At 37.3% G+C, this 26,828-nt stretch overlaps 1 protein-coding gene across 2 annotated transcripts in view; it reads right to left on the bottom strand.

Annotated features, from left to right (window-relative positions):
* The window catches only part of CARNMT1 (carnosine N-methyltransferase 1), a 51,878-nt gene that overhangs the window by 22,895 nt on the left and 2,155 nt on the right, over positions 1–26,828 (bottom strand). For both annotated transcript variants that reach the window (XM_059143577.1, XM_059143578.1), the window contains exons 2-5: positions 19,926–20,121; positions 18,927–19,090; positions 2,313–2,453; positions 1,197–1,375 (exon numbers count right to left, since the gene is read on the bottom strand). In XM_059143577.1, the coding sequence (XP_058999560.1) occupies positions 1,197–1,375; positions 2,313–2,453; positions 18,927–19,090; positions 19,926–20,121 (680 nt within the window). The remainder of the gene's footprint in view (positions 1–1,196; positions 1,376–2,312; positions 2,454–18,926; positions 19,091–19,925; positions 20,122–26,828) is intronic.

The raw sequence follows: 26,828 nt of genomic DNA, 5'->3' as shown, positions 1-26,828 counted from the left end.
GAACAAGCACGCTCCCCCGCCTAAATTCACCTGCCCTTGCCACTGCTTCTGTGTGCAACATCTCCCCTCAAATAGCTAATGGTTTGCCTCTTCACTTTGAGGTACTCTGCTCAACATTTTTTTTTTTTGAAAGTCTGCTTAGGGAGCCTTCCCTGGTAACTCTATAAACAGCAGCCTCTCCCCAGTCACTCTGTACCCCGTTACCCTGCCTCAGTACTCCTCCTTACATTACTAAATTTGTCACTGCCTCGTCTCCCTATTGGAACAGATTCCCCATGACCAGGGGCTTTGCGTTGTTCACTGCTCTCTTTCCCATGCCTAGAACATACCTGGGAGTTAGGTGCTCCAATAATTATTTGTTGAATGAATGATCTTGCTGACCTCTAAGGATACTATTTTTCTTCTTCCTTTTACTGCCAATCCACTCCCCAACCACCCCTCTCTCCATTACCATCTCCCTTTCTCTAATGCTAGCTAAAACTTCAAGTTTTTCAAGGTGAAGTCCCAACTTGATAGCCTGATTGTAAAGGCCTTCCACAGTCTAGAACCACTCTACCTTTTCTAGCCATATCACCCATTAAACTAGCTAACCAACCTCTCTTTCCCTCCCAGTCAGGCTGTCCCACCATCCCTGATTACCTGATTACCTTATTCATTTATATCTTCCTACCTCTGCCTTCCCTTTTTTTTTTTTTTTTTTTTTTACGTTTTTATTTATTTGACAGAGAGAAGAAAGTGAGTGTGCACAAGCAAGGGAAACAGCAGAGGGAGAGGGAGAAGCAGGCTCTCAGCTGAGCAGGGCCCAATGTGGGACTTGATCCCAGGATCATGGAAGAGTGACCTGAGTCAAAGGCAGACACTTAACCGACTGAGCCCCCCAGGCACTCCTGCCTCCCTATTCTTGAAGTCACGGCCTTCTCTCTACAAAAGTCTCCTTTCCCACTAATCCTTTACCTTTACTGTATTCATTATTCATGAACGTTTTTCACATGTTATCTTATATTAATTGACCCCGCAGAGTCTATATTTCTTAATGGTGGGATCTTGTACTTCGTATTTCCCATCATTTCCTTATACAGGACTTTGAAAATATCCTAACTTGTCAATGAATGACCAATACTTTGACTTAGTATAAAATCAGCTCATTAAATTTAGACTAAAGAACAAAAACTTTTAAATGCTTGTTTTGGACTTACTGCATTCTGAGTAGATCTCCTGAAAATCTCCTGCTGTCATAGAAAAATTAGAACCAGGAGGAAGACTGTGGGGATCAACATCAGGGAAAAAGATGGGTCGAATCTGATCAGCTGACCTCCGGTTATTGCTAAACTGATGGATCCAGGGATAAAGCTTATACTTATTAACTTCGGAACATCTGCAAAATATGAGCACAAAATTCAGTGTTAACTAAATATTTTACCAAGAAAGTCTACTTTAAATACTAAAATATAACCTGATTGAAGTTTTACTTATGTAATTCATTTATACTTAAGGTGTTACCACTATACCCCAACCAATTATCTGAAAATGCACATACAGATGTAGATGAGTAACCAATAGTGAATTAAAAGACAGGAAAAAAAATTAAAGTAAATTCAGAAATATAAATGTGTTTCTCATTCACATTTTAAAAAATGTATTCCCAAACCTCAAACTCAAGTAAAAAACAGGCCAAACTTTTCTCAAACAAGTGGTATGGGTTTTGTTTGCTACCCAACTATTCTAATTCTCTCCATTTTTAACTTCTCACCATTCCCTAACCCATACTGGACAACATATTATTTAAACAAGGCAGCTAGTTATTTTTTCCAAAGCCCCTCTTCTGGCTTTAAAAATAACAACTCTTTTCCACTGTTTTCTAAAAGAGGCCACAGAAATTCTAAGAGATGTTTCCAACTCAGTCATATGAGCATACATGGCCGTCCTATCAGAATTTGATTACGGGAAAAAGTTATGATCGCTACACTGAACTTACTCCACTAAAGAAACAAAGGGGTGAAGAAGTTTAAGGAACAATGAGAAAATACTCCAAAGTCTTGAAATTCTGCACAGGGAGCATTTCAGTTTTGTGGGAGGTCCCATGATTTTCTAAAAAAGTCACTTACCCATCCCATTTCAATATTCTGTTAACTAAGAACTAATTAAAGAGTGGTAATTTGTATAAGCAACTTGATTTTAATTTAAGAAACACTTATGATACATATCATAATTAAACACTATGTATTTATCTTCAAATTCAGAATTGTTCAAAAATAGGTAAGTCAATCTGATTCTGAGAAATTACTATTTCCAGCAAAAAGTAAATTAAATACCTGTTGAGTACAAAGTTGGAAGAAAAGAGCATAAAAAAACTCCATTCATTTCCTTGACAAGCATAACCTAGCATAGCTACTTCCCAGGCCAGTCTTCCTAGTCCAGCACCAGGTACCAGAATATTTACTTTAGAAGGATCCCTGAAATGAAATAAGGCAATTATGTCCAACCCCTCAAAGGAAAAAAAAAAAAAGAAAAAAAGGCAAAATCCACATTAACAACTAGAAACTTAGATATTCAGTAAGAATAAGCTCACTCAAAATTGACTTTTTAAAACTAAGAAATACTTCTAAATATAAATGAAAAATAAGGGTAGGAGGAATTATCATATGTTTAAATATCTGATGAGGGTTTTATGCCCTAAATACTTTTTGGGGAAAAAAAGGAGTCGCCTTATATCTAAAGACTTATGAAGACACTCATACTCCTAGCATAGCTGTCACTTGAAAAACTATCCCAAGAAGACAAATTATCCCAAAGGGAACCCAATACACACAAAGATTGAACAAAATTATTTTATCATAAGACAGTGAAACAAAACGTTATTTCTAAACTCTATAACTAATACAGTAGTTTGTGTGATTAAATAGATGAAATATACGTAGATTTTTATGGGTTAGTTATAGCTTTAAGATCCTGTATATTTTAGCTGGCAAAAGAATTTGGAAAGAAGGTATTCTCAAGAGCAAAATGAGGAATTGCCTTCTAACCGAGCATAAATAATGGCAAGTACATCACACCAAACCACAGACTCACAACCCAACTGCTCTCACTTAGTAGTATCATACTACAGAAACAAATTCTCTTCACTGTAAGATCCACCATCCATTTTCAAATTGCTAAAAAGTCTTAGCAAAGCAAGGGACTTTCTCAGAAATTCCAGCCAATCAATATAATCCTAAGGAAACCAAAATGGAATTCTTATAGAAACCAAAGGCAAATGTATATAATCATCATGTCAATTAAAAAAAAAAAAAACTTCACTATTATCTGTATTCTCCAAATTTAATTCATAAATCATAAACAATTTCCAAACCTTCCCATGTATAATTCTCTTTTTAATCTTTATACTACATGGCCTTTAAATTTGGTGTGCTCCAAACAGCAACAGGGCTTTTTACTAGTGGCCCATACAGTAAACCTCTGCCATTTCCCACTCTGAAATGAAGCACCAAACAGAACTAAGGGGCTTTTGAAAACCGAGTCTATAAATACAGTAACATGGGAATTTGTCCCAGGTCATCCATCTGAACTACGTGTTACTTGAATAAAAACCTTCACAAATTCTATTTAATTTTATTGTTGAATTTTATATATACAGTAAGACATAACCCAAAATTTGTTAAAAGGGACTCCTGACAAATAGGCTCATTATGATTAGGAGACATTCTTTAACACTTGACATGAGGAAACTGATGCCAACCGGCCATATAAAATGCTTTCTTCTCATTTCAGATTACAATGTTTGTGTGTGAATACTTTAATTTTTAATGGACTTACTTGATTAAATTTCTCATGAAGAGAATGGGTAACATCCTCCCATGTGGTTTAGACCTACCTGTATCATTTATCTAACAAGTATATAAAGCATATATATAATTTTAGTATTCAAATTGCAAAAGCTACTGGCCACGCTCTATGCCACCCTTTGTAGGACAGACCTGCCACTGTGGCACCCCGCCGGGGCCTCTCTCTCCTCTTCTACTCCCTATCAGAGTACATAGGGAGTATCTTCTCCCTAGCGAGTATCTTCTCCCTAGCTACTCTCTCTCTCTACTACTCTCCCTACCTACTTCTCCCTTCTACTCCCACCAAAACCCGTACTCTCCCAGAAGTACCTCTTTTCTTTTCTCAGTTCCCATTTGCCCAATCAAAACATGCATTTTTCGCCTTAATGTAAGGCTGTGCTCCCCTTAGATTAAAAAAAGGGGGGGCAAAGTAATGTAACAAGAGTAAATATATTTAGAAGTAAACTCGTAGAGTACTTAAATCGTTATAAAATATAATCACTAACAATGTTTGGATGGCTGATGAGCTGAGTAGAACAAGAATTTTGAAATCATGCTAACCCTAAGGCAAAGTTGTGTTAATATTGGTACTGACCAATTTTTTTTGGTCAACTTATGGAAAGTTAACTTGATGACTACCACTATCAAATTCTCCGTACCCAAACAGGCCCAGAGAACTCTCTACCCCCACCTTGTGGAGGAGAGCGCTGTATACAACTGCTATTAAAACGCTGTCATCAAGCTGAAGAAGGCAGACCGTAAGCCCTTGATTAGTAAAAGTTAACAAAGATTATGATCTATCACCTACATTATGACAAAAGGATTTCTGTGGACATACAAAAGGAGACACATTAAAACAAAAGCCACAGAATTGAAAAAAAAAAAAAGAAAAACTCAAGTAATGAATGAGCAAGATGGAGAGAATTTTTCCCTATGTTTTTGTTCTTGGACTTTTTTCATGGTCATTTTTGAGGGACAGTAACAGCATAATGGAAAATCCCTCTAATTATAGTGTGTATAAAACTAAAGCATTTAAATAGGCAGTTTCTTCTATGACTGCATGTTAACTCTAGGGCATTTCTATGAAGGTATTTCTGGTGGAAAATAAGGGAAATAAAGTCTACAGATAGACCTTTAGTGTGATGGACTGTACATGTGGCTAAACCTTAGAAAACCAGGAATAGAGGCATATAATATGGGGCTCAATGCTGCCACTAGAGATTCTTAGCAAAAATAAGTAAGCAAAACGTTTACCTAGTTATTAAGGTCCAAATATGGAGAAGCAGTGTATCTACTACAAATGTGACATCCCTGATAACAGCAGGAACAATTTCGACAGTTTACTCCAGACAAGCAAGAAGGAAGAGAGTACACCTACACAGACAAAATGTGGAGCTCCTGTGTATCTAGAGAATGTGGGACAGGCTGGTATCGCCGTTCTGTGCTCCAAAGATTACCAGCAGGAAATGATCCTGAGAGAGGCTTCTTTTATTAGACATGGAATGGTTTTTGCACTGCAGATGGAGATTAGCAAGTTCCAACACACAAAATACTCTCTTGAGTCCACATGTTGACGTTTAGCTGACCCCGGGCAGTTCGGTGTGTGCACACTTTCAAGCCCTCCCAGTGTTCAGTTCTATCCAAATCCCAGCAGTTCTCTGTTCAACAACAGGAAAAGCCACTCACCACTTATGGCCACTGAACACGTAAAATGTGACTAGTCTAATGTGATATGAGGGCAAAACAGATGACAGATTTCAGTATAAAAAGGGAATGTAAAATACCTTCTTAATAATGTCACATACTGATTTTATACTGAAATAGTATTTCAAATACACTGAGTTATTAAAGTATATTATTAATTTCACCTGTGACTGAGCAAATTTAAAATAACATATATGGCTTGCATTATATTTCTGTCGACCAGCACTGATCCACACAGGGAAACAGTAAAAACACAATTCTGAGCAAAAGTCAATTGTGAAATGACACCACAACCATTCTATTAATCTTTACACTATAAAAAACAATAAAGTGTTTTGTTTAAAGGTATATAAACATGTAGTTATTATACGAAGATAAAGTTAGAGAAACAACTTCGTATTAGTTGTTATCTCTGGAAAAAGAGAATATACTCAGCGTGTTTTACAGGGCACGGTTTAAACTGTATCTGTAATATTTCTTTTAAAAAATTTATCAAAAACAACCTCACACAAACAAAACCAAACACTGAATGAAGTAAGTATGGCAAAATTTCAAGGATTAACAGAGCTAGGTATTGAAATATTTTTTATTCAAAGTAGTGAATGGAGGGGGTTGCCTGGGTAGCTCAGTCTGTTAAGTGTCTGCCTTTGGCTCAGATTTTGATCCCCCAGGATGGAACCTGGGATGGAGCCCTACATCGGGCTCCCTGCTCAACCAGGAGCCAGCTTCTCCCTCTCCCTCTGCCTCTCCATCCTGCTCATGCTCTCTTTCAAATAAATAAATAAAAATTCTCCTTAAAAAGGTAGAAAATGGGTTAGAAATACCATTAGTGCCTAGTCCCTTCAAAAATATCCCAGTTTACCTCTTAATTAACTCTCAACAAAGCACCCCCATTATTAAACAACTTCTCACCAATTCCTTAATCTTTAGACTCCTATACACCCACAGAAACTCAGTTTAAATTACCACCTTATCTATGATGTTTCCCCAAATATCCCAGGCAAAGCTTGGACTCACTTCTCAATAATTTCAGCACGTCATACCTCTGCTATAGTTTACATACCAAGTTTGTCTATGACTCACAGGCCAGAGACCTATTTTTGTAAATAAGGCTTTACTAAAATATATTCATGCACATACACAAATTGTCTATCGCTGTGTCCCACAACAGAGGTTGTACCCAGAGACTACTCTGCCTGAACAGCCAAAATATTTGCTGGCTGGCCCTTTAAGAAAAAGTTGGCTATCCCTGATTTAATGCATCTTGAACATCTTTCCTATTTGTACACAGAGCTTCCTCACCTGTTTTATAACTGAATCAATAATCCACTACATGACTATACCATATAGTCTCCAAATCCTCTAATTAAGGACATTTAGATTTTTTCCCAATCTTTTATTATAATGTTAAAATCTTTGGCATATATGATCTTCCAAATGCAGGAATGATAGAAAGCTTCTGCAAAATGAATTCCAAGAGTCAAAAGATATGCATTTAAATTTTGTCAGCTATTACCAAGTTGCCTTCTAAAAATTTTACTGATTTATTTTTCCTTCAGCAAGCTATGTTTCCTCATACCTTTAGTTAAGTTATATAACTTTTAAACTTTGCAATGTAAGAGGTGAAAAATGGCATCTTAGTGTGGTTTTCACATTTACATATTCTTATGAGATTGAGGATCTGGTATTTCCTTTTCTGTGAACTGTCTAGTTACACTATTTTTCCACTGAGTTATTACTCTAGATTTATAAGCACTTGAAATCCTGAACTTTAAGAGCTTAAGACTTTGTTTGAAAGATCTGAAATAAATATTTGTTTTGGGCTAAGAGGGCTTTCAGGATAAGGGATAAATCTAAATTTTCAGTCTCTATTCCTGCATTACTTTAGTCTACATTTCCTCCCTTTTCTCTTTTTAAATGGTCTCTTTTAGCTACGAGAATCCTTTCATAAATTACAATTTATATTCTTTAATGTAGGTAGACAAAAAATGCTTCTTTAAAGCTTACCATATAGTTTCCTAATGTCCAACTATATGAAAGAACTGTATTCAACTGGCCAACCATCTATCTGTTTCATTTTGGAGTGAAATGCAAAGACACAATCGATTTTTCTCCTACACACAAAGTATCACTTCATTTTCTTCTAAAGTGGGGTGGGTTAATGAAATTACCATATAAAAATATAGTCCCAACAGTTTTCAGGATTCACAAGAGAATATGGTTCTACACGGCTGTGATTTCATTTCTGGTGGGACTCAAGCTTAAGAATCTCCTTCCTTAGCAAACTATAAACTTTATAGCACAAAATTTTAAAATTCAAATGATAACATGATTAGTCACCTGAAAAAGTGAAACTCTCAATGCATACTGTTCAGGCCATCAAATGAAAAGCTAGTGTGCGTATGTTCATATTTGAGAAAAAGGTTTAAACTTTGAGCTCATACTTCAAGAAAAGTTATACTGCTAATTTCAATGAACTGCTCACTAAAGTATAGTCCTAATCTATTTAAAACCAAAACAGACCAGAGGCTAATAACTACCCTGGTAGTAACTACCAAAATGGTTGTCATTCAGCACAATTAAAATAGCATTTCCTTAATTAGCCAGTAGACTGCAATACAGATGTCAATCTGTGGCTTCAAAGCCACTTGTGCTTGCAAACTCAGGCACTTAAAAACTCTAAGTACGGGCGCATGGGTGTGGGTGGCCCAGTCGGTAGATCTTCCAATTCTCTATCTCCGTGTCATGAGTTCAAGCCCCACACTGGGCATGGAGCCTATTTAAGAAAACTAAAAAGCAGAATAAAGTAAAACTCTAAAAAGAGACAAATTGGACCAACTAATAAGACAAGTGTGTTTTCACAGGAAAAAATACTTTAATGCTCAACAGGTATAGCTACTTCTACACATATTTAAGGATTCTTTCTTTTATAGACAGCTCAGTTAGAAAAGGCCTTCACTGAAATTTCAAAATGAAAAAAACAAAAAGCAAAAAACATACAAGCTGACATAAATGTGGATCAAAACCAGCCAAGTGTAAAGACATCAAATTCCCATATGCTTTACCGTGGCATAAACAGGATCCTGGAAACTTAACTGAGACTCAAAGTTGACCAGGATTTTCCTAAAAATCAATTTGGATGCTGAAGGGCTATTAATTAATGTCCCTTTTTCAGGACTAGAGGTTTACTTCTTTATGGCAAAATTATTTAACACGGACACGAACTTTACTGTTTCATTAGTTTTATTTTTTTTTTAAGTTTTTTGATAGCTCATCCTATCAACTATAAGGAAACCAGTATAAACTTAAAAAGCAAAACAAATGACATAGGAAGAGATAATGAAATTTTTCCATTGTGTCCAAGAATAGCACACACAAAAAACAGTTTGACAGATATCTTGGCACGCTTCATTTAAAGTTTATCTGCCTGTCTACCCTTATAATATGGATTATTTTCATGGAAGGGAAATGGGTAACCGAGTAACAGTTTTAGGAAAGCAACTTTAAATCTTGTGAAGTTTTAAAAATTTGCAACACTGTGGGGGTACCTGGGTGGCTCAGTGGGTTAAGCCTCTGCCTTTGGCTCAGGTCATGATCTCAGGGTCCTGGGATCGAGCCCCACATCGGGCTCTCTACTCAGCAGGGAGCCTGCTTCCTCCTCTCTCTCCGCCTGCCTCTCTGCCTACTTGTGATCTCTCTCTCTCTGTCAAATAAATAAATAAAATCTTAAAAAAAAATTTAAAATTTTCAACACTGTGATGTGCTTTACCTAATCAAAAAAATTAATTTTGTTTTAATTTTAAAATAACCTAAGGGCACCTAGATGGCTCAGTCGATTAAACATCTGCCTTCAGCTCAGGTCATGATCCCAAGGTCTTGGGATTAACTCCCACATGGGGCTCCTTGCTTGGCAAGGAACCCGCTTCTCCCTCTCCCTCTGCCACATCACCCGTTTGTGCTCGCTCTCTTGTCAAATAAATAAAGATTTTTTCAAAAAAATTAAGTAAAATAAAATGAACTATTAAATTCATTAAGAGTTAATTCTTTCTTCACCAGTCCACATTTTATCTGTCAATAACAATAATAATAAAATAGTAGCTAGATAACAGTAAAACAATACTCTGTGTAAGTTCACTAAGTACTTTTAACAATAGCATGCATGGCCTTTGGTACAGCTGACATTGTTATGCTGTTTGGACAGCATGGTAATATACATGATTCAATGATCACCATTCAATGCATAGGAACAAAGTCATGTTTGAAGACGGTAAAAATAAAGCTAACATAAGCATTTGGCATTCAGCCCTCCAAATATCTGCAAACTTTTGTACATTCCAATTACAGTGTCTTACTTTATAATCTACTTCTCAAAAACAGAAATATTTTGAATTTTGAGAAAGACCTGGACTTTATGTTTACAGAAGCTATTCAACTATTATCTATTATTTTTACAGCACAGCACTGAATATATACATTGACAGAGAGTACCAACTAGAAATTTTAAGACTGTAACATCCTACAATATAATAACATATCCCACCATATATCAACATTTATAAAAGTTCATAATAATTATATCATAATTCTAACAGTTGTAGAATATTTAATGTAGGACTACTGATAAAAAGACTAACCTGTAGCATTCATTAAAGCAAATACAGGAGCCTTTAAAAACTGTGTCATTTTTGGCTATTCACTCCAACTAAGGCCTACAGTTTTCAAAAGAAGCATTATTGAGGAAGGCCTCATATCCTAAAGAAAAATTAAAAGCGTATTTTAACATTTCCACCTCAATATCCCATCGTTAAAGACAAAGATGTCTCCCAACAAAGAAAAGTCCCGACCAGATGGTTTTAGAGGTAAATTCTATTAACTATTTAATGATGAATGAACACCAAGTCTTCTCAAACTCCCAAAAAATTAAAGAACACTTCCTATAATTCATTCTATGAGGCCAACATTATCCTAAAATCAGATAACATCTCAGGAAAAGAAAATTCACAAGAATTTTCACAAAAGAAAAAGAGAACAGGTTAATAATACCCTTTATACAGGTGTAAAAATCCTGGACAAAATATTAGCAGATTGAATCCAACGACACATTAAAAGGATTATTCACCATGACTGAAAGGAATTTATGCAAGGAATGCAAGGGTGGTTCAACAAAAGAAAGTCAATCAATGTAATATATCACATTAATCGAACAAAGAAACATGATCATTTCACTTGACACAGAAAAGACATTTTCTTTTCTTGATAAAAATGTTCATGAAACTAGAAACAGAGGGAAAATTCTTTTTTTTTTTTTTTAAGATTTTTATTTATTTGACAGAGAGAGACACAGTGAGAAAAGAAACACAAGCAAGGGGATTGGGAGAGGAAGGAGCAGGCTTCCCACTGAGCAGGGAGCATGATATGCTGGGCTGGATCCCAGGACCCTGTGATCATGACCTGAGCTGAAGGCAGATGCTTAATGACTGAGCCACCCAGGCACCCCAAATTCCTTAATATGATAAGGGGTATTTAAGAAAAACTTACAGCTAACGTCACACTCAACGGTGAAAAACGAAAGTTTTCCCTCGAAGATCCAGAACATGATAAGGATGCCCCCTTTCACCACTGGTATTTAACACTGTATTACAAGTTCTGGCCAGACATATTGAAGGGGAAAAGAAGAGGTAAACCATCTCAATCCCAGATGCTATGAATCTGTATGTAGAAAACTGCTAAGAATTCACAAGAAAGTCCCTCCAGCTAATAAATTAAGCAAAGCAGCAGGGTTACACAATCAAGACATTAAAAAATGTGTTTCTATACAACAGCAATGAATAATCCAAAAGGAAATTAGGAAAACAATTCCGTTTACAGTAACATCTAAAAGAACTAAATACTTTAGGAATAAATCTGACCAAGGTCAAGAAAGACTTGTACACCGAAAACTACAAAACAGTGGTGAAAGAAATTAAAGATCTAAATAGACATTCTGTGTTCATGGACAGGAAGATTTAACATTGTTAAGATCTCAATACTATCCAAACCAAGCTAACATAATGCCTAATAAAACTGCAATAGCCTTTTCACAAAAATGAAAAAGTTCATTCTGAAATTCATATGGAATTGCAAGGGGCCCCAAATAGCCAAAACTATCTTGAAAAAGAATAAACTGAAAGACTAACGCTTCTTGACTTCAAACCTTACAAAGCTACTAAAATTAAAATACTATGGAATTGCTGTAAGGGGCAACATACAGACCAATAGAACAAAGAGCCCAGAAATAAACCCTCACATGTACAGCCAATTGATTTTCAACAATAGTACCAAGACTATTCAATGGGGAAAGACCAGTCTAAAAAATGGTGCTGGGAAAACCAGTTATCTCCATGTAAAAAAATATATCACATACAAAATGAGCTCAAAATCGATCAAAGATACAAACTTAAGAATTAAAACTATAAAACTATTAGAAGAAAGTACTAGGGAAAATCTTCATGACACCAAATTTGAAAAACACTAGTTTGAAAAATACTAGCACCAGAAGAAAAAAATAGATTAATTGGGCTTCATCAAAATTATACAATTTTATACATCAATGGACATCAAGAGAGTGAAAAGACAACCTACATAACTGGAGAAAATATTTGCAAATCACATATCCAATAAAGAATCAATACATACAAAAAAAAAGGGTCAAAGATCACAAAGACCACACAATTTCATCTCTGACAAGTCATCTTCAATCCAAATATAATAAAGATGACAAAAAGCATGAAGAAAAGAGTCAGTGTTATAAGAAATTAGGAAACCCAAGCATACTATAGCTTCACTGATAAAACTGGGAATCATAAAATTTGTTAACAAGTCTGTGGACACTAATAATATAAATTAAAAGCTTCTTAAATGAGTACTATATATCTTAAGCATTTCTAATAGCTGAAGTATTTGAAATGTGCCTAGCTTTGAAGCCTATGAATAAACTTCTGTCCAGAAAAACATGTCATTAGAAACTTCCTAAATTTTACCTTTTTTTAAAAAGTCAGTGAATTATTATTACCACATTACTTCTGAATCTGGTACATCAAATATTTGGACATGTAGAAATAAGCAATGGAAGCACCAGTTTTTTGTTTGTTGTTGTGTTTTTTTTTTTTTTGAGTGATAACGTGGCTGGAAAAATAATTTCACCTGAGCTCTTAATGTCACTCACTACCTGAGTTATTTCTGGGTCTCAGACTCAGGACACTATAAATCAGATTGAAGAATTATTGTTTTTAGAATTGATCATCAGTGAGAGGCCCCTGGATGGCTCAGTCAGTTAGGCATCTGCCTTCAGCTCAGGTCATGATCCCAGGGTCCTGGGATTGAGCCCCATGTTGGGCTCCCTGCTCACCAAGCAACCACCTTCTCCCTCTCCTGCTTCCCCTGCTTGTGCTCTCTCTCTGTCAAATAAATAAAATCTTAAAAAAGCAAGAAAGAAAATCAGTGAAGTGTCACAATTGTCATCAACGATGGAATGAAAATAATGAAAGTTTTAGGTGACACAGGAATCGCACGTCTATAATGAATTATCCCATCGACTGTGTGTTCAGCAGGTTACTATAGCAGCGCATGTCAAAAATGTACTGGCCACAAGTTAAAAAACCAGTGGGTGATTTTCATGGCACCCAGCTACAGATAATCTACATGGCATTCCCATGCAGAGGTCCAAACCAGGTGGATTAGCAGCCATTACCTGTTAAAGGCCAGCTAAAAGATACAAAAGTCCAAATCCTATACTTTACAGATGATAAGTCCAATACACCAAGGGTTTCCTGTGGACACAGCAGTTCATTTACTGCTGAAGAAATAACTATATTTTCATGCCTGAGAGTCTGTTTCTTAACATTGCAAAGATTTTTCTATTACTCTACCACAGGAAAGATACTAAAATCAATGTACAAGAAGTAAATGGTGAGATGCAGAGGAAAACTTAGGAACTACTTCATTTTCTAGAAAGCAACAATTGTTACATTGCCATATTTCTAGATGAAAGGTCTATAGACTATTTTTTCTTAAGTGATTGAAGTAACTAATATATGTAAACATTAAAAATTAAAAACACAAGTACTTACCCCTCCAAGCTCACAGCTTGCAAAAGGAGAATGCCTTTTTCCTAGTTGTCATTATTATTTACTTCAATTTCTGTATTCTTTTACATACATCATCTGGCATTCAACAAAAAATGAGACATGCCAACCAGAACAAAAATGTAACCCACAGATATGAAAGGAAACCATCATCAGAACTGACCCACAAAGAGCACATATGGTGGAATTATCAGACAGGGATTTGAAACTAACCATAAAAAATACATTAAAGCATCAAGGAGAAAAGGTCGATCACACGCACAAATAGGAAATATGAGCACAGAGAGAACACACGCAGAAATGTATGTGTATATGGAAGGCCTAGACATTTTTTTTTTAAAATTTGGCAGCAGAGTTAAGTCTTTCAATGAGTTTATCAATACACTGGGATAATAAACAATCAGTAAAATTCAAGTAAGGTCAATAGAAATGATCCAAACTAAAATATAAAGAGTTAATGAGAAAAGAGTCATCTGACAGGTACCTGAGACACATTGTCAAGCAGTTTCATATACAAGCAACTCAAGTCCCAGAAGAGAAAAAAAAAATAAGAGCAAACAATCTCTGATTTGGTGATACTTACCTACCCAAACCTTCCAAAGTAAAACAAACATCAAACAGGATAAACTCAAAGAAAAACACATCTAGGCGCCTCATAGTTAAACTGCTGACAGAGGTCAGGGGTGGGGTAAGGAGAATGGAAGATCACTACTAATGGGTACGGGATTTATTCTGGGCTCATGCAAATGTCTTCAAACTCTGTAGAGATGATGGATACACAATACTGTGCATCTACTAAATACCATCAAATTGTTTACTTTAAAACCATTGCTTTTGCTCTATGCATTTTACCTCAACTTTATTTATGTATTTTTTAAAGATTTTATTTATTTGTCAGAGAGAGAGCGTGCACGCAAGTGAGCTTGTACAAGCAGGAGGAGTGGCAGGGAGAGTGAGAAGCTCCCTGCTTGGCAGGGAGCCCAATGCAGGATTCACTTCCAGGACCCTGGATCATGACCTGAGCTGAAGGCAGATGATTGAACCACCCAGGCACTCCTCACCTCAATATTTTTAAATGAGGGGGAAAACATGAACATGTATGTAGTTCTCAAAACACATTATAAAATGGCCCTTAAACATATGAAGATATTCAATTTCATTCATAATAAGAAATGCAAATGAGAAGTAGGCCAAGATATGTTTCTCCACCCATTAGATTGGCAAAAGTTCAAAAACTTGGTAGTATGATATCTGGCAAAGCTTTGAGTAAACAGGCACTTTCATAAATAGCTGGCAAGAAGGCAGAACAGTACAACCCTTACAGGCATGTGTGGCAATAACTGGCAGAGACCCGAAAGTGGCCCCCACCTACCGGTGTCCACGCCTATTTATAATCCCCTCCCTTTAGTGTGCACAGGGATCTATGACTTGCTTCTAACCAACAGCCACCCTTTTGACGACTCCACATTATAGAAGACTCTCCTAAAAGCCTGCTTGCTCTAAGACTCTCCTTGCCTGCTTGATGAAGTGACCATTTTGGGAAAGCTCACAAGATGAGGAATGGCAACTGGGCTCTAGGAGCTGAGGCAGGTTTCCAAGGCAGTTAAAACAAAGCCAGAGCCCTCAGTCCTACACACACACAATGAAGTCAAGTCTGCAAACAACATGAGTGAGCTTGGAGACAGGTATTTCCACAGCCAAGCCTCCAGATGAGAACACAGCCCAGGAGACATCTGGATTGCAACCCTGTATAATCCTATGCAGAGGATGCAATTATGCTATGCCCAGACTTCTGACAAAGAAACTGTGAAATAATAAATGTATGCTGTTTTAAGCAGTTAAGTTTGTGGTAATCTGTTGCACACAAAAGGTGACTAACATACCACACTACATATGCATTTACCTTTTAGACTCAGCAATCCCATGTCTAAGAATTTATACTATAGATACACTTCCAACAGTACAAAAATACCCATGCATATGGTTATTAACTGTAACATAATTTATAACATAATTAATATATGATACTGCCAACTACTTAAATAACCACATACAGAAGATTGGTTGAAGTACTTCACAGCTGTAAAAAAGGCTGAGGAACATCTCCATGAACTGCTATATAGCTATTTCTAAGACACACTGCTAAGTGAAAAAAGCAGAGTGCAACATAAAATACACAGAATACTACTGCATTTTGTGCATGAAACAAGAGTTAACTAAGAAGAAAGCACCTGTATCTGCTTACATAAGAAACAAAAAATAGGGGTGCCTGGGTGGCTCAGTGGGTTAGGCTCGGGTCGTGATCCCACAATCCTGGGATCGAGCCCCGCATCGGGCTCTCTGCTCAGCATGGAGCCTGCTACCTCCTCTCTCTCTCTGCCTGCCTCTCTGACTACTTGTAATCTCTATCTGTCAAATAAATAAATTTTTTAAGTATCTTTAAAAAAAAGAAACAAAAAATAAAAACAAGAAGGATAAACAAGAAATTAATGATACTGATTACTTACACGGGATGTGGTATTGAGAATACGGTGTTGAGATGGCTACTAAAGGAACAGGGAAGGGAATACCACTTTTTCTGGATATCACAAGTTGATAACTGATAGCACACAAATCAAAAAGTAAATTTAAATGAACAAGGATGGGGAGTGGGGGCAAGACAGAACCCTAAAAATGGGAAGCAAATAGAAAAATAAACCTCGATATACTGATTTTCAAATAAAAAAACACAACCACACTGAGGATAGGGGGTTGAAGCAAAGCTTATGTCAGTAACTTGTGAAGAATATTTTTGCGAATACTCTTCACTTAGGGGAAAAATAATTGGTAGCAAATCCTAAACACCTGCTGGCAGTTTGTTTCTCAGAGTAGTATGGAGGCAGCAATTCTGAAACCATTATGTGAGTACTACAGGACTGAGTGAATGAGTGAATGTACTGATGTTGTCCCAAGCCAGGCTCTCACTGTGGGAAAAGGCAGACAGATGTAAAGAACAGGGGAAGCCAAGAAGGAAACCTTTGGGGTTGGACTGGAACTGAAGGAATCAGTACGAATGAATGCTTTCCAGTGTGTGTCTATGTATGTGTTCTCTGCCTACTGAAAGGCTCAAAAGCTGTGACACCTTAGTAACAACGAACATGTCTAGTGCCAGATCTTGGTTCCTACATACAATTCCACATTAAAGGAAACAGGTTCTTGGAAAAATATCCAATTCCAGAACTAAAGTAGGGAAGATACATGATGGGACTGAAATACCTTATTGTGCCAGAAAATAAGGACACGCTCAAAAAGAATTGGGCCACGTGACAGGACACAGGGGCCAAATTGAAGGGATTCCCACTTGCTAAATCTGAGGCAGCAATGACAATAAACAAACAAAAGTAACGGATCATAACCCACTGAATAAAACAGAAACCATTTGTCTTTTCAGATAATAGTTTATAGATACAGTAGAATGCTGACTGATAATTATAAATTTAGAAAAGCACCATTCCATAATCAGCACAGGACAGACCAGTTCATGCAAGAATCATCAATGGCTGACAACTCTAAGGCAGACACTATATGACTTTCAATGGGATATCCTGAGAAGAACGATCAATTACATATCAATTATGTATTATTTTGAAAAGGGGCATATAATCCAGATCCAATCATAAAGAAACATCAGATAGGGGCACCTGCGTGGCTCAGTCGGTTGAGCCTCTGCCTTCAGCTCAGGTCATGATCTCAGGGTTCTGGGATCGAGCCCCGCATCGGGCTCTCTGCTCAGTGGGGCCCTGCTTCCCCCTCTCTCTTTGTCTGCCTCTTTGCCTACTTGTGATCTCTCTCTGTCAAATAAATAAATAAAATCTTAAAAAAGAAAGAAAGAGGGGCGCCTGGGTGGCTCAGTGGGTTAAGCCGCTGCCTTCGGCTCAGGTCATGATCCCAGGGTCCTGGGATCGAGCCCCGCATCGGGCTCTCTGCTCGGCAGGGAGCCTGCTTCCTCCTCTCTCTCTGCCTGCCTCTCTGCCTGCTTGTCATCTCTCTCTGTCAAATACATAAATAAAATCTTTAAAAAAAAAAAAAAAAAGAAAGAAAGAAAGAAAGAAACATCAATAATCTTAAACTGATGAATATTCCATAAAATGACTGCCTTATCTTCTTCAAAAACCCCATCATGGTCAAAGAAAGGCTAAGGAACTGTTCCAGATTAAAGACTAAGATGTTATAATGAAATGTAATATAATATCCAGGGCTGAATTCTAGACCGGACAGAAGAGTGTTATAAAGAACATCTTCAGGATAATTTTATAAGACTTGAATACAGACTGTAGATCAGAAAACAGTATTCTCAGTTAAATTTTCTCAATCTGATAAATACACTGTTTTTATGTAAGAAAATATCCTTGCTCTTAAGAAATGAATTCTGAAGTATTAAAAGGTAAAAAAAAAAAAAAAAAATATATATATATATATATATATATATATACACACAAACTGATCTTTCAAATGGCTTAAGTAATAAGTGTGCATACATGTCGTTTTAGACATAATCATAAAACAGGGGAAGGAGGGAGGGAAGGAGGAAGAAATAATAAAATGTAAAACGTTAAGAATTGGTGATTAGGTAGAGTATATGAGCACTATAAAATGCAACTTAACTTGAAGTTATTTTGAAGTTGTTGAGATTCTCAAAATAACACATATTGTGGTATTTTCAAAGATACAGTAATTACACTTGCTGCTAGATCTTATTTAATGCGATACAGGATACAAAGCATGTTCCGGCATAAATGTGCTTTTTAATATTTTGATAACTAATCTTCAAAATTGGTTTCTTTGCAATCTTATGCATTTTATTTGATTCCTTTATAAATGCTATTCTGAAAAGTGGACTGCTGAGGCTTTTCATGGCACAAAAAAGAAACTCTGCTCTAAGCTACAGATCCCTTATCGACTTACAAGTTTGTCATAATGAGGAAAATGCAAAGTCTGCAGCTTCTTGCATTGCCATTGGCAAATTATCAAAGAAAACATCATTGATAATGGACACTCAATCTAACCTTATTAATTTCCAGATGGAGTGATTTCCCTTCAGTGCTAAATCGAGTATTCAAAATATTGACTACAACCTCACACAAAGCATCTACGAACACAGACAACACCACACACCCTTATGTGGAAAAATACAGGCATGCAGCAACTATAAACATGAATCAGGACTGTGGAATTTCTTACAGAGAAACTGAGTGCTTATGTATCTTTAAAAATTGGTTAAAAATAAGATACTATTTACCATCTTTCTTTTGGAAAATTTTTTAAAATTTCTTTAATGATTGGTTGGTAGCAGGCGTCCCTCTCTGCTTTCCCGGTTTCACTCCAGTCTCTCACAAACTGTTTCAGTGTAGATTTTAGTTTATCCATGTCAAATGTAGATGCTGGCATAATCTTTCCATTCCCCTGTTTAAAAAAACAGAAATCAATTAGCTTCTGACCAAGGAAATCAGTCTTGAATATGATCAAACAGACATGCTACTACAGGGCTATATGGATGGTTTAGTGGATACATCACTAGCCTCTCACCTCAACCAGGGTTCAAGTGCAGCTTGAGATCCTACACGAAAAGAGTTTGGGGGTCTCACTTCTACCCTCAATAGATTTAAGGTCCATTAATCATGAAACCACCATATAACTAAGCAGTCTTTACTCAGGGAGGACCAGAACTGAGCTGCTATGGAGACGGAACATCTTTTCTCTCTAAGAGAGGGAAGGAAGTCCCTCCAGGTCATTGACGGGGCAGCATGGAGAGGCTCACACAGGAGTGACCCAACTGTATCCATCCTGTGGATACAAAAAAAGGACTTCAGTCTTTATTACTGCCAGTCCCTTGAGATTTATAAGTGAAAATAACTTCTTAAAGTAAAAGATAAGTATCGATACAAGATACTGAAAATGAATTTAAGCAAAGGAAATTTTACACAGCTAAAGAGTTGGTTGTAAAAGTTAAAGTCACTAACTCTATATGCTAGAACAGTTAGAACACAATGTGAATCAAACAGCAATATGCCAGCAACTACCTTACTACTTCTAGGGGGAAAAAAAAAATCTGTGAACAAATCCAGTTTCTGGCATACTATTCTAAAAAGTCTAATCAAATACTTGAACATGTAAGTGAAAACATTCTCTGAGTAGAGCAAATGGCCCATGCAAAATATAAAATGAAATCCAGAAAGATAAAGACCTCAAAATGCAGAGATTAAACCCTAAAATAAAAATAGAACAAACTTTCACATACATCTTCTCCATATTCTTTATTTTCAAACATATGTATGCAATCATTCACAATGGTCAGTAGTATTTCTTGATTATGATCAATGCATTTCCGAATCTTGTCCAAGTGAAGAAGAAACTGAGGAAGTAGTTTCTGTTGATTATCTGGAAGTGATCGAAATTGTCTTTCTGTTCGGTTCACTCGCTCATGCATACTGGTGCTAAAACATAAAAGGTGTTTTTTAAATTGGCAAAAGAATTCTCATGAGGGCCAATCTTATTTTAAGGTTGTCTTTCTGTACAATTGTTCCTTTATAATGTCGGGATACTGCCTTGTGATTTACAGTCTTTTGGTTTCTTAAATGATATCAACTTAGGAAGTTTTATGTTTTTACCTTATTACAAATTCTCTAAGCAACCAAACAAAAGACAGTTTATAAGAAAGTAAACATTTGCACCACTTAGAAGGGAAAAAGAAAGCATAAAGAGGATTAATGTACAATTAGTTTATTTTTATGATTTTCATTTCCAAACTTAAAATTTTCAGCAAAATAGATGAATACTTTAAATTTCTCCATCAAACAGCAGAACACTGCTCTGAAATTACTTTAGAATATACAAAATGTGTTTTGAAATTAAGAACCAACCAAGATGAATTTTTTTAAAAACACAAAGGATCTTATGTACTACAAAAGTAGTAAACAGAGGAAAAATTGAAATTCTATAGCATTTTACATGATAGTATTCACAATTTGCATTCCAGAAGTTTCCAAATAACTCTAAAGGTCACTTTGGAGATAACCAATTTACAAAACCTGAAAACAGGGGCACCTGGGTGGCTCAATGGGTTAAAGCCTCTGCCTCAGGCTCAGGTCATGATCCCAGGACCCTGGGATCAGAGAACACCGCATCCAGGCATCAGCATCGAACAGGGCTCTCTGCTCAGCAGGGAGCCTGCTTCCCTTCCTCTCTCTCTGCCTACTTGTGATCTCTGCCTGTCAAATAAATAAATTTTAAAAATCTTAAAAAAACAAAAAACAACCTGAAAACAAACAAAAAACCCCACCATTTAAAAAAGCTGATTATTATATTTGTAATGAATGCCATTTTACATCAATCAGATGGGCAAAATCTAAAAGCCTGACTATAGGAAATATTCCAAAAATATTGAGTAACTTGAATATATATACATACTGATTGATGAGAAGTGCAATAAATTAGTACAACCACTTTGGAACATAATTTAGCATTACCCCAGTAAAGCTTAGTATGCACATTCCCTAGCAATTACAGTCCTAGACACATACTCAAGAAACTCTTGCAAATGGGCACCATGAAACATAAACTATCTTCTTATTAGCACAGTTATATATAACAAACAAGAAATCTGCAAACAACCTAGTGGTTCATCACCAGTAAAATGAATGAAGTGCAGTACAATGGAATGCTATTAAATTAATCAACTACAACTATACACAATATGGAGAAAACTCATGAATGTAAATATTTGTTGGAAAAAGCAAGTTGAAGAAAAACACACAATGTACAATTCTATCTTATATAAAAATAATATTACAGGGACTGAACACACATAAAAAATAACTACAAAGAAAGCAAGGAAATGAAAATGAAAGAAAGTGATGTTCTTTCAGGGGAAAGGATTTTTTTGCATACCAGGTGTGGGGTGCATGGGTATTCACTGCATCATTCTTTGCATTTTATATATACAAACAAATAAGTAAGTGTTTGTGTTTCTTCTCAACGTTTTTTGGCATTTACTCCATACTATTTCATTTGGTTGTCCGAATCTTTCTATTCACCCAAGTAACTGTCACTTTTATGCCAAATTACTCTCTAATTTCTGGATAATAATTAAGAAGCTGTGAAGAAGGGGGTGCCTGGGTGGCTCAGAGGGTTAAGCCTCTGCCTTTAGCACAGGTTATGATCTCAGGGTCCTGGGATCGAGCCCCACATCGGGCTCTCTGCTCAGTGAGAACCTGCTTCCTCCTCTCTCTCTGCTTGCCTCTCTGCCTACTTGTGATCTCTGTCTGTCAAATAAATAAATAAAATCTTTAAAAAAAAAAAAAAAAGAAGAAGAAGAAGCTGTGAAGAAGCTCTTGAGTGAAGCAATAACCTGACCAGGTTTTTAGAAGCTTGTGTGTGGTGGCTGTGGTGCTCAGGGACAAGGAGGGAATGGCAGGGTAATGGGAAAAGATTACGTTGCCAGCGGCTCCGTCGATGTTTGCTTTTGGCCCCCCAAAGAGACAGTGTAATAGTGAGCTGTGGAGTCCAACTGGGTTGAAATCCAGGCTATGCCACCTATTGCTGTGCAGCCCTTGGGAAGTTACTTCCTTTCTCTGTGTCCCAACTGTCTCACATAAAAAACAAGGTAATACATAACAAAACTGATGATGATTAGAGAAGCTAACATTTACTGAGATTTAATAAAAGCCAGGCCCACCACTAAGTCACTGAAAATGGATTACTCTGGAAAATAGCCATAAAACCCCACAAGGTTATGTACTATTATATTCTTCTGCCAGTCCAATGGGATGTCATTGAAAATGTAACAAAGTAATGCACACAAATCACTTAGCCCAGGGCCTAAATAACATGGTAGGTACACCTCAGTTATGTAACTAATACATTCACAATGAAAATACAAAAAATGTAGAGAATTAAAAGTACTCCAGGAAAAAAAGCTACTAATAATCCCTCTTTAAAAGGAATCACTTCTAACTTTTTGGCATTATTTCTCCTTGCTATTGTTAAAACAAAGCCATTTAAGTGCCTCTCTAGTCAAAATGTGATACAGAGAACCGCACTTCACTTGGAGATAACTAGAAACCAAGCAGCTCAGTCAGGCCCCACCTAAGACCCCTGAAATGCAATCTGCCGTTTCACAAGCTCTCCAAATGGTTCACATGCATATCAACTTTTTAGAAGCACTTGTAATTCTTCATCTTTATCAAAGAATTTGCCCAGATCAGAAAAAACTTCTCTAATGACTACAGGGCAAAGGACTGTAATGACTGTTCATTATCCCATCTATGCAACCAAAATTTACTTAGTACTTTTCCCTAGGCATCTAGATACTTTCACTTGTCTATATGATGAACTTTTCTGTGTTCCAAATCTGTCTATATTCTAGAAAGACAAAAACAGTACAAATTCCCAAAGGAAGAAATACCAACTTAGAAAGGACAAGTATTGAGGTGCTTGGGTGGCTCAGTCAGTTAAGCGTCTGACTCTTCGTTTCAGTTCAGGTCATGATTTCATGGGCTGTGGGATGGAGCCCCAGAGTGGGCTCTGAGCTCAGTGGGGAGTCTGCTTCTCTCCCTTTCCCTCTTACCCTGACCCTCCCCACCCCCCCACCTCCTCTACCCCACCCACCCCTGGCTCACTCTAAAATAAATGAATCTTTTTTTTTTAAAGGAAAAAAGGTAAGTATTTTTAAGGTTCTTGATACAAACTGATTTTCAGAAGGATCATATCAATTTACATTCCTATAAAATAGAGTAGGACACTAAAGCAACTATTTAAGGTGACCATTATGTGTTAGGCAAACAGCAGAGTCGTGAAGGGTTACAACTCAGAGCCCACCTGGTTAAACAGTCTGCCAGTACTTCATTTCTAGTATTCTTGGGCACTAGATGCCCCATAATCTTCCTCTCAGCATATCTCAAAATTCAACATATCCAAACTGAACTTAGCACATGATCACCTCCTACCCCAATAAAACCCCTGCACTTCTTCCTGTATGGCTGACATTGATGAATGGTATACCATACATCCACTCAAGTCAGAAACAAATGAGTCATCCTAAAATGCCTCTTCTCACAGACCCCACAACCACAAGCTCCAGATCCTTTTGATTCTACTTCATAAACTCTCTGCAAATCACTACCTCTCTCAGGCCCTCATTAGGTTTCTCAAAGATTCCCAAAAGGCCTGCTCCCTAGGAATGCTGTCCCCAAAGTCTACCACACCCAACGAATTCATCTAAAATACAAATCTTGTGTTTGTCCCAACTGAATCTCCAGATTTCAGCCTATACAAATAACAATCAATAAATACTCAGTTATATACCCCCTTGGTGCCATTTTTCATTCTCCATGGGGATTACTTAACTTCCATGATTGCAGCATAGCTGAGATAAGTTATGGAATGGTCCATAGAGCCCACACATATCTGCTGTCAATTACTGGTAACAGAAGTGAGGTAACTATACAGAACAGGGCGAGTTGCAGCACATCCCCTAATCCTTGATTTTTTTTTTAAGATTTTATTTATTTATTCGACAGACAGATCACAAGTAGGCAGAGAGGCAGGCAGAGAGAGAGGAGGAAGCAAGCTCCCCGCTGAGCAGAGAGCCTGATGTGGGACTCGAACCTAGGACCCTGGGATCATGACCTGAGCCGAAGGCAGAGGCTTTAACCCACTGAGCCACCCAGGCGCCCCTCCTAACCCTTGATTTTTAATGGTCCACACAACTGTCCATAACATACATCCACAGTGAGTCTTCTGAAATAAATGAGGTCTTCCTGAAGCTGACACAAGAGTCCACTCTTTACACTATTTTAAATGCGGCTAACTTCACTATTCTGGAAATGCTTACACTACCAATGTAATTTAAGGCAGGGGTGGGTACACTATGTCCCCCGGCTACTAGGTCCATTTTGTAAAGACTTTTACTGGAACGTAGCCATATTCATTTGTTCACATGCTGCCTATGGTTGCTTTCACACAGGGGCAGAGTTGAATACTTGTAACAGAGACCACCTAGTCCTCTGACCTTAAGATATTCATTGCTTGGCCCTTCAAAGAATTTACCAATGCTGCTTTAAAGGAATGTTTTACAACCTTCAGACTCTCCTTGGTTCTGAACTCAATCAGCAGCAAGAGGCCATATCCTCTGGTGATTAAGGGTAGAAAATAGAGTGGCCAGCCATATTTCAAGGGTATCTCTACCTTCGGCTCTCTCTAAAAGGCTGGTCTTTTTTTTTTTTTTTTTAAGATTTTATTTATTTATTTGTCAGAGACAGAGGGAGAGAGAGCGAGTGACCACAGGCAGACAGAGAGGCAGGCAGAGGCAGAGGGAGAAGCAGGCTCCCTGCCGAGCAAGGAGCCCGATGTGGGACTTGATCCCAGGACCCTGGGATCATGACCTGAGCCGAAGGCAGCTCCTTAACCAACTGAGCCACCCAGGCGTCCCCAGAAGGCTGGTCTTGGCAGTGACCCCCAACTCTGTCTCCTTTCATCAGGGTGGGTCTGATACTGGGTCTGAGTCAAGGACCAAGGTCATAGACCCATTTCTTTGCACCTGTTGAACTACTCTAGCACTCTAAACAGGAAAGTGTATCCTTTCGGAAGGAAAATCTGACCCAATCCACTTCAAAATTTATTAAAATATTAAAATTGTCTTACTAGTATTGCTGCTTACTAATGCAGTGAACCATCTTGAATTTCAGGCCAGACTCTACCACAATTTGGTTGTATAAGCCTGGGCAAGCTGTTCACCTTTTTATATGCCTGTTCCTGCAAAAAAACTATACAAAAGGGGCGCCTGGGTGGCTCAGTGGGTTAAGCCGCTGCCTTCGGCTCGGGTCGTGATCTCGGGGTCCTGGGATCGCGCCTCGCATCGGGCTCTCTGCTCAGCAGGGAGCCTGCTTCCTCCTCTCTCTCTCTGCCTGCCTCTATGCCTACTTGTGATCTCTCTCTGTCAAATAAATAAATAAAATCTTTAAAAAAAAAAAAAAAAACTATACAAAAAAACTATATCTCAATTTTTAAAATCTTACCTAACTGCTATTTCTAAAAGTAGGCTGTTTCTGACAAGATGTTTAATTTTCAACTGTAGTATCTTCTAATGTGAGTATCTTCATTCATAACAAGACTGGTATCTTAGGGATGACAACCTTTTTTTTTTTTTTTTTTTTTTACTACTTGCTACAATGCTACAATCATTTTTGCCTTAATCAAAATATGTCATCTAAGCAAAACCCGTAGGCAACACAAAATTAGAAGCCATTGGAAAAATATTAAGACATCTCTTGCCCTGTGACCTTTAAGCTAAATCCCCTATATAACGACTAAAAGGCATTTAGCAGCGAAACTAAGCTCTCCAAAATTTAGAAGTACTTGCTAAAGGTTTAGAATAGATTGTCCATCAGAACTTACTGCAGGGCTTACATGTGCCCTGTCCAATATAGCTGACACCAGCCACATGTGGCTACTGAGCACTTGAAATGTGGCTAGTAAGACTGAGGAAATGAATTTTAAATTTTATTAAATTTTGATTAACTTAAGCTTAAATTTAGCCAGATGTGATTAGTGACTACGGTATTGAACAGCACAGGTCTAGATCAGAAAATGTTGCAATGGCAACCCAGTTTGTTTTCTGCTACAAAATGCTTTCCATATCCCTAGCTCTTCCACTGAGGTTTTTTTAAAGCATATTTTTAATACTATCTTCAGTCTACTGGAAGTGTTTTGTTTTTTTTTTTAAAGATTTTATTTATTTATTTGACAGAGAGAAATCACAAGCAGGCAGAGAGGCAGGTAGAGAGAGAGAGAGGAGGAAGCAGGCTCCCTGCTGAGCAGAGAGCCCGATGCGGGACTCGATCCCAGGACCCTGAGATCATGACCTGAGCCGAAGGCAGCGGCTTAACCACTGAGCCACCCAGGCGCCCTGGAAGTGTTTTTTTAATAACATTTTTTAAAGATTTTTAAAATTTATTTGACAGAGAGAGAGAGATCACAAGTTGGCAGAAAAGCAGGCAAAAAGAGAGGGAGAAGACACGACTCCCTGATGAGCAGAGAGCCTGATATGCAGCTCTCGATTCCAGGACCACCCAGGTGCTCCTATTGGAAGTGTTCCATAAAGAATACACACAAATAAAAAGGATTGTTTTTAAAAAATGAAATT

Source organism: Mustela lutreola, chromosome 12 (genome assembly GCF_030435805.1).
Source record: "Mustela lutreola isolate mMusLut2 chromosome 12, mMusLut2.pri, whole genome shotgun sequence".
Taxonomy (NCBI): Eukaryota; Metazoa; Chordata; class Mammalia; order Carnivora; family Mustelidae; genus Mustela; species Mustela lutreola.
The sequence above is the reverse complement of the archived record's forward strand: the minus strand, read 5'-3'. Positions and strand labels throughout refer to the sequence as shown.